This window comes from Cydia fagiglandana, chromosome 7 (genome assembly GCF_963556715.1).
Source record: "Cydia fagiglandana chromosome 7, ilCydFagi1.1, whole genome shotgun sequence".
Classification (NCBI taxonomy): domain Eukaryota; kingdom Metazoa; phylum Arthropoda; class Insecta; order Lepidoptera; family Tortricidae; genus Cydia; species Cydia fagiglandana.
This window is the reverse complement of record NC_085938.1, coordinates 6743320-6758769: the sequence shown is the minus strand read 5'-3', so window position 1 is coordinate 6758769 and position 15450 is coordinate 6743320. Positions and strand designations below refer to the sequence as shown.

At 40.1% G+C, this 15450-nt stretch overlaps 1 protein-coding gene across 1 annotated transcript in view; it reads right to left on the bottom strand.

Moving 5' to 3' along the window:
* Positions 1-15450, bottom strand: part of LOC134666186 (uncharacterized) — a 129806-nt gene that overhangs the window by 45159 nt on the left and 69197 nt on the right. Inside the window, exons 10-11 of the mRNA XM_063523337.1 lie at positions 5951-6156; positions 5775-5918 (exon numbers count right to left, since the gene is read on the bottom strand). Coding sequence (XP_063379407.1) covers positions 5775-5918; positions 5951-6156 — 350 coding nt within the window. The remainder of the gene's footprint in view (positions 1-5774; positions 5919-5950; positions 6157-15450) is intronic.

Below are 15450 nucleotides of genomic sequence, written 5' to 3'. Positions count from 1 at the left end.
AGGGCACCTCCTTCGCAGTTGTTACATTTAATACTATTTAACACGTAATTCTCTGATACGATTGACGGCGTAGGCTTCTAACATAATGAAAGTTCCAATAGGGATGCATATTTAACTAGTTAAACATAATGTATTTGTAGAAAGTTGTACATGTAGTGGGGTTACCGTAATTATTTTCCACGAACTCCGCAACCTCTTATGTGTGCCCACTATTGGTTATATTATCAAAGAGAATAGATAGTATAGAGATAGAGGGCTATTGCCATAGTAAATTTTGTAGTCACGGTACATTTACTGCCATCTATAGACACACGATTAAAACTTAAAATAAAATTGAAAATGTATAGATTAAACAATATATGTATACGGATAAATGATTTTTAATTTTTATTGTTCCATACTGACCCATGTTCTTTAACTAATATGTGTTAAAATTGTTAAATATCAAACGGTGTCGTCAACGCCATCTAGCCGAGAATATGCCAAAGGTAATGGCGCCATCTATTCGAGAACGACTTTTTCTTGATTTCCGAGGCACGTTTTTTTCTTAGACTTTATTTATCTTATACGGAGTTACATATACGAGTATCTTTGATATTATTATGCTGTAACGTAGTACATTTTTCTAAATGTAAAATAAGTATTTTGGGTCGATTGATAATTAAAAGAAAAATACCTCTTCTAATTTCAACGTTTTTAACGGTGTCCAAAACAAACCTCATTGATTGCATTTCTATGCATAATCTGTTGCATTCAGATGCACCTCTCGATGCTTATCTGTTTTCGGGGTTGTCATATGACTAAAAATAATTAAAACTTGAGATATTTATGTTGTCACTCCAGGAAAACTTTGTATGAAGTAGGTATGATTTATAAGATAAAAAAACAATTTTGATGTAAAACAAAACTTAGATATTACAGACTTACAAAGTGGCTCTGGAATGAAACAATATTAGATTTAATGATAAAAATATATTTCTTAGGCTCAGGAGTGAAATTGTCTAAATAATTCAGACAGAATTTTCGAAGGATTTGTGTCTTCAAGGGACTGCCACCCTACCTTTTGTTAATAGGGCTCTCAGGGACTCCATATTGGAGATCATTCGAGAATGATAGGCACATTTGATTTGGGAACCCCTCTGGGGACACTCGCTCGCAAGAGCCCAATTTGTGGGAAGACCACACTTTCGGCATGGTGGTCTGAAAGATGGAAACGGCTTGAGTCCTACGGAAGCTCCACTGAGTGAGTAGAAATTAAATTTCGTGGTGATCAACTCCAAAATGGCGCGAGACGTTGTGGGTTTGTTCTTAACCAGATTGTGGTTCTTTGCAGAGAGACTCCTGCTCGAGGGAAGGGAGCGCTCCGCCAGAAGGCTTAGCAGCTACCAGTGCGGTGAGCCAAATTTCCAATGGTTTCGTCTCTTTTCTAGCGGCCATAAAGGGCGTAGGCTAATATAACCTTTTTCTCGGTTTTCAGGAGCCGGGATTTATTCATTCATTTATTCATTTATTATTTCAATCATTGAGTAATTTATCTCAAAAGCTTCAAAAATCTTAGAAGTCAATTTAGTTTTGGAGACCTCCTGGAGCGAGGAATTTAAACACGCCACCTGCCTCTGCCACGTCATTTTGGTACCACGTGCGTGGCCCCTGAGCTCTACGTCTCCGCTCAGCATATAGTTTCACCGGGGAAAGCAGCCTGTCACCCCGCTGCATCTGAGGAACGTTTAAATTCTGAGGTCGGTCCTTTCCATGATTTAATTTAGTAGGGCATCAGCGCCAGCTGCAAAGTTTAGAGTAAATTTAGAATTTTGAGCAACCACTAAAGTAAGATAAAGACATTTGAAAATCCTGGTACATAGTATTTAGTATAAAAATAAATTAGTTCTTAAAATAAGTAGAATTCTGTGTGAAGCTTTATTCTGGACCTGTTAAGCGGCCCAGCTGTCCACTGAGCTAAGTTCTAAAATTAGGTGTCGTCAAATCAAGTTAAAGGTTCACACAGGACTCGCAGGTTAGGATTAAATCACAAACTTACCACTGGCAAGATCTTAGGTTTAATAAAGTTTCTATAATATAATTTGTGTTCGCTTTTTCATCTCCCAAATTAGGTTCCTATAGCAAGCAATTTTAGACACCACATTTTTTCTAAGTATTTAATTTCATTTTTTTTGTGCTAACGTGCTATAGCTTTCTTTGAACAAGCCGGAGCTTTGCAATTTATTTAACCCCTTTAAAATAGCACGTTTCAATGCGCATCTTATGCGTAGTCATGTTCTGTGTTAAGGTACCTAAAAGCATGTGTCATTACGGGTAACATTTGTTGAGACATAAGGTTTTCTCACATTATTTAACATCAACCTTGGACACACAAATAGCTGCAATGTAACGGAGTTTGAACCTCGAGCCTTCATATTATCGCCATTCCATAGACAGAAAGTATTCTAAGAAAATGATATTATTAAATAGAGGCGTCCAGCACTGATTGGATGACTCAACGAGTAAAACACGTAGATTACAAACAGTTGATATAGTAGGAGATCCCACGTATGAATTGAAACTTAATTCGTTCGTCAGACAAATCGATGAAATTCGGCGAAAAACTTTTTTTCAAAAATTCATTAAAAATAGCCTTGCCCATATTTCTTTAGGCAACCCTATTTATTTATATTCTGGAAAATATTTTCTTTCATATTTTCATAGTTTCATTCGTCAGACGGATTGGTAAACGTCGACCATATATGTGGGATCTTAGACCAATAGTAAGTATAAGTATACATTTGGTCTAAGAGTATCCGACGAGTCAACACTATTTAAGATACACCGGTAAAAATGGGGATGCTGGGGATTCCCTGGACAGCACATTGCACCAACGTATCGATTCTTCAGGAGCTCAAGATCCAGACGAGACTTTCTACCACCTGCCTACGAAGGATTCTGGAGTACTTCGGACACATAGCCAGGAAAAGCAGCGATAATCTTGAAAAATTAGTGGTCACTGGCAAAGTGGAAGGAAACAGACCTAGGGGCAGAAGCCCGATACGTTGGACTGACCAGGTTCGCACCACCCTCGACACCACCGTACACGACGCTCTTCACGAGGCAGCAGATAGAAGTGTGTGGCGCCGAGTGGTCCACACAAAACTATTTCGACGAGATGGTCACGACCCTCAGCATTGAGGAAACCGACGCGAGGAGGAGGAGGAGGAAGGAGGTAAAAATGGATATAAATTCAAATATTCCGATCGATGTTAAAAGTTCAAATATGTAATTGACAGCGTCTATTTCAATTTGTCTAATCGTTAACGTAAATAATGTATTTATGCATTACTAGATAAACGTAGTATGTAAATGTACTCTCTTTTGCGGTGTCTGATGCCCCAGTTAATTCTGCATAAATTAGATCACTATCGTATTATTTCGTTGTACGTATATTGTATGCCTACTTACGAGTACATGCTTAAAGTTTATGACTGCGCCAAGATTTAATTATCTTAAATGGCACAAATGCGTAATTGGGTTGTTTACTCTCGTTTATGATGGGCATAAAACCAATAACAATTAAATTAATTAATGGCGTCATTTTGAAAGGTTTATTAAAAAGGCACTCACACTTCATACGCGTATGTATACGCTCGCCCACAATCAAAAGTCAGCACTATTTCTCAGAAATCAACGACATGCGTCACACGCTCACACGACGGTATTGTCATTGCCACCACATGAATACTCGCATTAGGAAAGTCTGACTCAACAATTACGAGTGTCCTTATCACTATTTACGGGTGTCCCTAATTTGGTTGAACTCTTCATCTACGTCATTATTTTCATACGTACGTTCATAAATACCTCTCTTCTGCGCGGTGTGCGGAGAAGCATCTCCTTGCTCCTCCTTCTTCTTCTTCTAAATTTTATAATACCTCCTTCACTTTTCGGGCTGTTCGATTGTGGAATGCTTTGCCGTCGGATATAAGATGCGCCAAATCGCTTTCCATATTTAAAAACCTTATAAAATCCCATTATCTGTCACTGCCTTAATTTGCCTTTATTTATTTATGTATGTATATATGTATATATATATATGTATTTTATATATTTATTGTATTTACTTAGAATAATTCTTTAATATATCTTTTATATTTATTCTTGATATGTGAGGCTATTCTATTAGTATTCTACGTAATCTCGTATCTGCACTACCCGTTCATTGTTGTAAGTTATTGGTTTCCTGCTACCCAAAGGTTGTCTGGAAGAGATCGCTTTTGAGCGATAAGACCGCCTGTTGTTACCTAATGTAATATCTGTTCTTTTTCTGTATTCTTTTTCATTATGTGGTGCGCAATAAAGAATATATTATTATTATTATTGTTTGTATCTCCTTTCTGGATTTCACGGGCCTATAAATCCCGGTCTTTTGATAGGCTTGCGTGGGGATACAGATCCAACACGTAGAGGCCGTTTGGAGAGCTTTAATGTCATGTAGAACGCCTGCTGGAACCCGTTCACAGGCGCAACAATAGACACCCATGAACCGGTCACAGCAGGCATTGGGACTATTGTAGAAAAAGTGAACAGCGTTCCGGTCTATAGATTGCAGTTTGGGTGGACAATGAAACTGGGCTATTGCAAAGAGGTCCGGACACCTGCCATAACAATGTTAACACCGTCATCGAGGCAGGTGGTGACTCGCCGCTGACTAGATGGGCCCCTGAAACTGCCGTCGTAAAGACGACCAGGAGCAACATCGATGTGAGCGGCTCAGGGGTGTCGAGAGGTGTGCGCCGCTTTCTACCCAGTGGCTGTTACCAGCCACTGTGCCAACTCGCGTCTTATGCATCTTTCACTTCCACCCCTGGAGCATATAGCTCTAGCGACTCCTCTCTGGACGGCCAATGAAGGCAAGCCAGAGCTGAGAGTCCTGCGGGTCCCCTTGGGGTCCACTCCGACCGACGAAGACACGCCGGAGACGGAGACCCTGACCGACTCTCGGGAGCACTCGGGTCCGTGGGGTCGTTACTCCCCAACAGCTCGCCACAAGCTGCCCTGCGGGCTTATTATTATTATTATTAATACGTCTATTGATGAATGTTGAGGGTGACAGACGTGTAATTGAAGTCTAGAATTTTAACTAGACAGTAGATGTTAAATCTAAGGATTCTAGAAGGTAAATAAGTGTTCCGTGAACAAATTTTTGTACGGTACACTAAAAAATTGAAGCAAGGAAACTACAACGATTATGCTCACATAATGAAATACTTAGCTTACCTATTGTTTATCTTTTGGTCGCGCAGTCGTTCTGTCACTAACTGAATATATCTTTAAGAAATAGAAGATACCAGGTAGAATCTTAGATGCAGCACGCTGCATGGGCTCACATCTTGCGGTCTTTTTGCGCTGCCGCCGATGGAAATAGTAAGTAATAAACACATTACTGTATGAAACAAGGATAGGTTAACAGCAGATGTACACGGTGGCTAAAAAATAACTACATTCGCGTTGACAGATAGGTTTTGGGATCATACTGAGCAACTTTTACTATGAGACCAAAGCCGAAATCACGAAATAAAAATTTGGCTAATTCATTTTGGCCGGTCCATTTTATATGGGAGGGTAAATCTTTTTTCGTGATTTCGAGTTTGGTGCCATAGTAAAAGTTGCTCAGTGTAATCCCAAAACCTCCCTGGTAACGGGAATGCAGTTATTTTTTACCCATCCCATATAGTTGAAGGTATTGAGGACGAAGTTATGAGTTATGAGAGAGTGTATGGTGTTACCTCGAGCATGTCGCCGGGGATGCGCACTCGGCGGCCGTTCTCTAGCGCGGAGCCGTCGGGCGCCACCTCGACGAGCACGGGCTCGCAGCCGGGCCGCGCGCTGTTGCCGCCCGCGCCGCAGCCCGCCCCGCACCAGGCGGTCTTCTTATGAGTTATGAGAGAGTGCACGGTGTTACCTCGAGCATGTCGCCGGTGATGCGCACTCGGCGGCCGTTCTCTAGCGCGGAGCCGTCGGGCGCCACCTCGACGAGCACGGGCTCGCAGCCGGGCCGCGCGCTGCTGCCGCCCGCGCCGCAGCCCGCCCCGCAGCCGGCGGTCTTCTTCTTGCGCCGCCGCGGCTGCGAGTCCGCCGGCCGCCGCCGCACGTGGAACATGATGGAGCCTGGAAAACGACCTATCTTCAGTAAGCATGTAACGTTAATGACATTTACATTTCAGATAATTTCCAGGAGTTCAGGAAATTTCCACTGGAGTAAAAGGAAGGTTGTAATTTTCTACAATCGGCACACCAGTATTACCTACCTATAGACGAAGTAATTTTATCGGTGATCAGGAACCTATTTTTCTAATTTATTCATCGATGGGACCAATCACGAAATCGCGAAAAAAATTAATATTGACTATCTCATAGAAAATAATCAACATCGGAAATCATGAATCATCATAGCCGAAATGTATGAAACAGCTAATTTTTTAGGGTTCCGTACCCAAAGGGTAAAACGGGGCTCTATTACTAAGACTTCGCTGTCCGTCCGTCCGTCTGTCCGTCCGTCTGTCACCTGGCTATCACGAACCGTGACAGCTAGACAGTTGAAATTTTCACAGATGACGTATTTCTGTTGCCGCTATAACAACAAATACTAAAAACAGAATAAAATAAAGATTTAAGTGGGGCTCCCATACAACAAACGTGATTTATGACCAAAGTTAAGCAACGTCGGGCGGGGTCAGTACTTGGATGGGTGACCGTTTTTTGCATTATGATACGGAACCCTTCATGCGCGGGTCCGACTCGCACTTGCCCGGTTTTTTTTGTGCTTTCGGGGTTAGGCCCATAGTTAAATGCGATCGCCATCGATGACTGATATATAAAAAATTGGTTCCTGATCACCGATAAAAAATATTCGTGTATAAATACTGGTAGAACGCAGGTATAGTACCGATTCAACAAACACAACATGAATTGAAATGAGCGAATAAGTATAATACAGTCCGCTGCTGAGAAACGACCCCTTTTAGTTAATTTTATTCGTGCCGGCATCCGTGAATAATAGTGTTGGGACGGATGCGAGATAGGCCTCGGCAGTCTTGTAGACTTGAGCAAATTAGCTTTCTTACTACTGCTGTACACGCTAAAAGCCTTGAGTCTTTAAAGCTCGACCGAGGTTTCACTTACGGCGCTAGAATGAATAATAATAAAGAATGTAGAAGGATGGAGAGAAATGTGTATGAGTGGAGGAGCACTGAAGTGAAATTAAAACAATACGTAACACGTCAAAATGCCAATAGAAGTATCGCTATCTAGGCCTTGCATTCGGTAGGTATTTGAGAATGTTACCGTATTTTTATTGGTGAAGTTTGTAAGATTATAATAATCGATAGAGCGTCTTCGATTGGCACTAATAAGTGTAGTATGTATTAAGTTGAGCAGCCGATGTGATATACTTAGACCCGAGTCCGCTTTCAATCATTGGTCACAATGTATAGATTTGCAATTTAGGACCACAAGTACGAGTAAACAGTCACATGTGTGTATGTTTGTTTTCCGTTATAGTATTGTTAATTTCATTATAGTATTGTGCAGTTCAACAAAATAGTAGCGAGGAGAGAGTAGCTCGCTCGTCGTCGCACCTATCTTTCGTCTCTGGCAGAATACAGTGAAAACTAGTTTTACCTATAAAGTAAAATAAATTTTGTATAATAAGTGTAATCCTTCACCAAGAGACTTTACGAATACAAGTTATGACTGAAAAATCCCAGTCCAAACTAGTTTTCATCGAGGCCTGACAGAAAATTAGGGAGAACGCGTTTTCACTGAGGCAATTCGGAAAACTAGTTTTAACTAGGGAAAAAGCTTTTCACTAAAAACAGGTTGTTACGATGACACATACACCGCAACTAACTCGCTTTACGTACAGTAATATGAACTCTAAAGTGTAGTTCAGTGTAGAGGTTAAAATTTAGCACGGTACAAAATTACGCTAAATGTCAAATTTTAACTGGTCCCATTTAGGCGACAAAGTAGCGGAAGATTTCATTTGCAGAGCCTTAATTAAAGTAAGTTAATTACAGCATGCGAGTGGCTCCTTCGTGCAAGGAACTATTTAGTGCATAACATAAGTGACGTTAATTGCTTGCCGACCCCCTCCACTCACCGCGCCGAAGATAAAACGAATTTGGTACATCTACAAGCGGTATTGACCGCTCTATTGTACGTACTGCAGTGTACGTGTCATTAGCGAGGATATCGATTATAATAATCAATAAACAAATAACTCAGTTTATTCAACTGCTGCGACGAATGAATCAATTTACTTTTATCATATGGAAACCTTTTAGCACTCGTGACCGAAAGAATAGCATTTGCGTCCTCGAAAAGGCATTGCCATATTTGTCCTGTTCAGCAGGAAGTGTTAGGGCACATACTCGTATTAGAGACGCGTTCCATTTAGTGGTATCGCGGGTCTGAGAGCACTCGACCCCGCGGGGGGCGGGGTCAGGTAGACAAGCGCGCCTCTAGTGTCAACATCATTAGCGTCTACAGTGCTGTCGCCCGACTTACTGCTGCTACGAATACGAGAGCTACGGGCTACGACATTTCGTAGACTAATTTGTTGTAGCGCTGAAACGTTAATTTGCTACGAACTGGGTGCAGCACCAGCGGGCGTAGTAGCCGTGACACACTAACCGTTTCCCCGCTTTCGTAGAATTTACATAATTTTCCAAACGGCGGGCGGAGTTTAAAGAGACTTCCTTCTACTTAGACTCGTAGTCTACGTTGTGGGCGTGAAGAACTTGAGAAAAGTATAAATACCATTCGTTTGAACGTTAAGTAAATATTTAACATAAAAATCTTCATGCGATAACTGTCACAGTCACACCAATACCTCTCGCACTATTAAACGACTTCTCGACCAACGACGATCTTCGGTTTCTTTCGAATGGCTTCTTTTTCAGTTTATCACTACACCTTATAAGTTATAAAACAAAGTCCCCCTACGCATTTGTCTGTTTGTGTATTTGTATTTGTTCGCGATAAACTCAAAAACTACTAAACGGAGTTTCATACGGTTTTAACTTATCAATAGAGTGATTCTTGAAGAAGGTTTAGGTGTATAATTTGTTAACCCGTGCGAAGCCGGGGCGGGTCGCTAGTGATTGATGTAGATAGTAGACGTAGTAGTGTTTAGACGTGAGAAGATTCTACTTTAAGGCACTACTGGAGACTACATCTGTATGGAGTAGCGGTCGTCCCCTTTCCTCTTAACTGGTAACATAATCCATACCAATATTATAAATGCGAAAGTGTGTCTGTCTGTCTGTCTGTTACCTCTTCACGCTTAAACCGCTGAACCGATTTAGTTGAAATTTGGTATGAAGATAGTTTGAGTCCCGAGGAAGGACACAGGGTAGTTTTTATCACAGAAATCACCCTTTAAGTGGGTGGAAAGGGGGGTGGAAGTTTATGTGGGGAATCTATAAAAAGCAGATTGGGTAAAAAATAAGCAACCCAAAGTACTAACTCCACGCAGACGAAGTCGCGGGCAAAAGCTAGTATAACAATAACAAGCACGAAGTTTATCGGCATTTAAAATGGGCAAAAATTATTGAAGAATTTTATATATCATCTCACCCAGATTGATCAATGCCCTAGCAATCAGAAACTTCGTGCAGGTAATCAGTGAGGTGAGAGACAAACAAATTAGGGCGGTGTCGGACCGTTGACTTTTAAAGTTCGTATATGGCTATAGGCTAATAGGTCAGGAAATGAATGCTCAAAAAACGTTGTAGAGGGAAATGCTAGGAACACAATTTTTGACTCCGTAACTTTGTTTGGACTAGTTAGGAGGTGAACATATCAAAAGTCCCCGGCTGTAGCCCAGCTGCTGGGGGGTAGAGGGGGGTAAGAAGGTCGAATTTTTCGGTTTTTCATTGATATCTTGGAAACTTTGCGTCTTAGCGACATGACTACTAAGACAAACCGAAAGCTGATAAAATTAGTTACAAGTTTTATCCAGTCAAGTTTTTCGATATCATGAATAGTTTTTGAGATACCCGCTCTTGAAAGTTTATTTAGGGATTTTAATTTTATCTTGATATCTACGTCAGTGAAGCTGTTAGGCCATGTTTGGTATCATTTTCGTATAAATCGGGAGTGCTGAATTCATTTATGATATCACATTGACACTATTCCGAAGTAAAACCAAAATTTAAAAAAATATTTTTTTTTAAATCCCTCTTCACGCTTAAATTGCTGAACCAATTTCATTGAAATTTGGTATAGAAATAGTTTCAGTCTCGACACAGAACATAGGATAGTTTTAATAACCAAAAGCATCTTTTGAGGGTGTGAAAAGTGGGGTGGAAGTTTGTATGGGGAGTCAATAACCGCTGAACCGGTTTAGATGAAATTTAGGACGGAATACATCTGTGATTTAGATGAAAGTGATACCAAACATGACTTCAAACCTTACCTTGAGCAGTATTAACCTCAGGAATTCAGTTTCGTCGACGAAGTTGAATTCCCCCCATACTCCATTTCACAACTTCAAAGGATGATTATTGAGATAAAAAGTATCTTATGTCCTGTCTTGGGACTCGAAATATCTGTATACCAAATTTCAATTCAATCGGTTGAGCGGTTTAAGCGTGAAGAGGAATTAAAAAAAAAAGGTATTTGTTTAAAGTTTATATGTTTTTTCTTAGGAATGATGTCAATGTGATACCAAAACTGAATTCAGCACCCCAGATTTATACGAAAATGATACCAAACACGGTCTAGCAGCGTCACTAATGTAGATATCAAGATAAAATTGAAAGCCCTAAATAAACTTTCAAGAGCGGATATCTCAAAAACTATTCAAGATATCGAAAAACTTGACTGAAAAAAACTTGTAACAAATTTTATCAGCTTTTGGTTTGTCTTAGTAGTCATGTCGCTAGGACGCAAAATTTCCAAGATATAAGTGAAAAACCGAAAAATGAGACCTTCTTTCCCCCCTCTACCCCCCAGCACCGGGGCTACGGCCGGGGACTTTTGATATGTTCACCTCCTAACTAGTCCAAACAAAGTTACGTAGTCAAAAATTGTGTTCCTAGCATTTCCCTCTATAACTTCTTATTGCTTGGCCTATAATATTATCTTTGATAGCTTTGAACGGAGTTTGACATTTTATCTGGCGACGAAAATGCGTTTAGAAGTCTATCTTGAATGCCTACGATATTTAATTTTCTTTTATCGGTCTTTTAAGTTACTAAATGTAATGGAAATTTAAATTCACATTAAGAAGTCAAATATTTAAAAAGTTTTAAACTTTGAAAACTTTTAAATTAAAACTCGCAGCAGATCAGTAACTTTGTGAATAGTACCGAGATATCGAGAACATAAAAAAATATACGTAAATTCAATAGTAGTATTACTTTTTAGAAGTTTTGAAGAGTAATGTAATAAAAATGTTAGATTTGACCTAACCTATAGTTCGTTTTTTTTAGCATTAGAAAGAACTTGCAAGAAGGTAAGCGATCTTGACATGTCTTTTAATTGAAAAACGCTTTTTAAAAATCAAAAACTATTACTTATGAAAGCAGAAGAATATAAATGATCGTATTAGATTCATTATTGTTACATATTTGTTTTTCTATTAAAAGACACATCAAGATTGTTTACCTTATTTCTAATGCTAAAAAAAACGAACTATAACTAGGTAAAAGCTGTATAGCAGCCTGGTAGAATTTCTTGTTTGTTGGGCGGTTGAAAATAAAATTCGAAAGCATGAGAAAGGACGGGTCACGCGAAATCTCCTAATCTCATTTTCAATTTGATTCGGCGGCGGTAAATCAATCATAACAGCAAACAGAGCCGCTGATGTGCTGATCGATCCAACGAACAAAAGCGATCAGCCATTATTAATTGACAACTCATCGAAACACCGCGCTTCCTACACCTTTTAATGCTTCGCGGAGAAAATACAATAAAAGCATTATTTCCACAACCTTTTTATGTATGCCTCACTTATATGTAATATATCGTGACCGCAAACCTGGTTAAACATGCGCACCAATTCCGGCGCTTGTAGGGACAAACAAAGTACCGATGTACGCCGAGAGCGCGTACAAAGGTAAACTTTAACAACAAATGTGGAGTATTTACTATGTGCGATTTGGTAGACGGAAAGGAGTTTTGTTCGGGTCTAGTCAGCTGTCGCCACGTCCGTTTGACAGCATTCTAAATAGCTTTCCTAGCCGCACGTCGGGTTCCACTTGGAGGCAAAATCAATAAGCGACTTGCAGTCATTCAAACATAAACTATTTATGAAGACTTCACCCCACGTCGAGTGGGATCACGACAATATAAAATTGTCCGGTATTACACTGTTTTGATAAATTATTAATTACCTATGTATTAAGATAATGTACAGCATATTTTATAGATATTATAAGTTTAATGATAACTACAATGTCGCGTAAATTATTTAAATCAGACTGTGACATTACATTACACTGCCAACACTTTCGTGTGATCGATGTTATTCAAAGTGAAAACTGCTGAACTAATAGGTTGATAAAGTGATATTTGTCGCGCGATCTAAGAAAAATAATAAAAGCGTAGTACGTAACCCCCGTAAAGCCATGTACAAGTTTGGCTGACAAAGGTCTCGGGTCGTGAAGTGCCTTTTGTAATATGCTGGAGCAACACAAAATAAATAAATATACGTTCAGAGCTCCTCAGCTTTTCAACAGTCAATCAATTTGGAAGCCTAGTCTTTATACCTGCGGCATGGTTCTGTGATGCTGATGTGATGACACTACCTACAGCTAAAATGCTAAAAATGGATGTGTGCGAATGCGAAAGCGACGCAACGCAAGTCATAAAATTGAATAAGCTAGGTGTTATTACCAAGAACAATTTCCTTTTTTCCGTTTCGAAGCCTGGAACTAAAAGATCTGTTCATCAACATTTTTGAGGAACAGCGATCTCTTTGCCGAAGTCATACTGGATACTGCAGCGGCGGTTGGTGTGTTAGTTTTCCCACGTGGTTCCAATGCGGCGATCCAAATGAAACTGAATTCAATACTACCGCTACTATATAGCACTAGACGCTCATAAGCAATGCAATAATGTTTTAAGGTAAAGGCACCAGCTCAGTTTTCTGTCTACGAATCTAGCTAGTTGGATGCGGGCCAACTTTATTATTATGATGGACGGTAGAGGGAAATTCAATTAACGTTCCTTTCTGACTAGAAAAGGTGTTTCTATCGATTACATCTGCAATATTTCCAAGCGTTTTAGACAAAAGAAATATTGCAGAGCTTCTCCTTAAGCAAGTGTTGTATCAGTAATTAAGTAGCGGAAGGTATCGATGGTATCCGCCCCTATGAAGGGGATAAAAGTTTAACGAAACCATTGTGCAAGCACTAATGGAGGACTCTTTAATGAAGTGCAACGGGGCCACTGTTCAACAATACGAGAGTCATAACTGCCTCCATTTTATTTACACTTTATTTTCTGTTTTGAAGTGAATATTTTTATTAATGTATAATCTGTCCGAAGGTTTAAAATGAATGTAATGGGTTTAGATTTCGGATATCAAAAAAGTCCAAATGATTGACTAATATTTTGATTAAGAAAGCGCTGAAAAGTTACAATCAAATGCACTTCCTCAAAGTTGGGTATGGTTCTAAATTATATTCATTAACCTAGAAAACTGTGTTAATGGTAACTACTACGGGATCGCAGTGACAAGGAAAGAAGTCCGTTATTTAGTTTGGGCACGGTCTCGCTGTACAAACACTATTGAGCGGGTCAAAAGCCCAGCTCGACGCTGATATTGTTCGAGTAACAAAGTCTTTACCCTCGATCGTCTACTAAATTATACACTAACTAAATGGTTCAGTGGGTCATTCAGGTTTCCTAGCTAACTGTAGTCGTGAAAACTAAACTAAGTATTGTTTTATGTTTTTTGTTGTTTTATCTAGAACACTATAAAGTCGACACAACTACACAAAGGTTTTCGCATAATTAATCAACACTACGCCGAGCACAGGTTGAGCGGAGATAGGTGCGGCATGGTATGGCGTCCCGCGCGCATAAACAAAGTTTGTGGTTTTCGTTTACTTGCAGTAATGAACACTTGTGGTCGGGCGACGCGACGCGATGCCGCGCCCGGCGCCCGCCCGTCTTGCGCCGGTACACCCGATGGTACTGTCGCGTGCCTGCGTGACTTATACGCGTAATTACCCCACCTGTGGCTCCACAAACACCGCGACATTTCATAAACCGTCGATACCATCAAATTAAAATTGTCTTTCAATTTACATTCTCCTTGACCCGAAACGAACGAAACGAACATGAAAACGAGTACATATATAAGCATGTATCCAATGTGTAGAGTCGGACCAAACAAAGTCTGCAGCGGATTTGATAGCCCACGCAGTGTAAGTGTTATGTATACGTTATAATTTCATAGAACTTTGACGTTTAAAATGACACTTGCACTGCGTGGGCTATCAAAATCGCTGCAGACTTTTTACGGTCTGACTATAATAAGTAAGTAGGGGTTTCACAAACGAAGCGAACGGACACCGCAGCTTACGGACGCTTATAATTTCAAAGGTGTTACAGGCCTTCCTCCGACATTCAAAGTCTTCCGGTTGATGTTATGTTATGATGAAGATGAACAATCTAACGGCTATGAGGATTGTGGGCCTTTAAGAATAGGTAGTATTTGAAAAGTTCATGAAGATTCGCCGTGTTTACCATTAAGAACTTAATGGATAAAATGAACAACCCCCTTATTCATAAAAAATTACAGCCCCATTTAGTTAAATTACGTTTTATCCCTTTCTTACAAATACATAAGTCAAAATGACAGATAAAGACAAGCGATCCATAGCTAATTCAGGCCAGTGCCGCGTTTATGAATAACGCTATAAGTACTTTAACGTTTAGTCATCATTCTCTTGCCCTTGTCCCATTCACTTGGGGTCGGCGCAGCATGTCTTTCTCTTCCACACTTCTCTGTCGCCCGTCATTTCATCATTCACTAGCATTCTTTTCATATCATCTCTCACACAGTCCATCCACCTTTTTCTTGGTTTTCCTTTCCTCGTACTGCCCTCCATATTAGTACTGTATTGATTTTCATGGCAGGAATGCTGATGATAATAACGAGGAATACGAACGACGCGATCTGCATACACATTGGCCCGCGACCTGGCCGCGTAGCCAACGTGCCAATCGCTTACGCTCCATAGCGATCGAAACACAACTGTCACTGTCGGACTAATATGGAAGAGTGATAGAGAGATACAAAGCGTTTCGTTGTCGAAGCGATATTAGCGATTGTCACCTTGGCTAGGCCGGCTGAACTGAAAGTAGGCCGAGAATAACAAAATTCAACAACGATAAGCAAGTTTTGTCCATTGTCCTTCTCTGATGGCTTTAATATTTCACGAA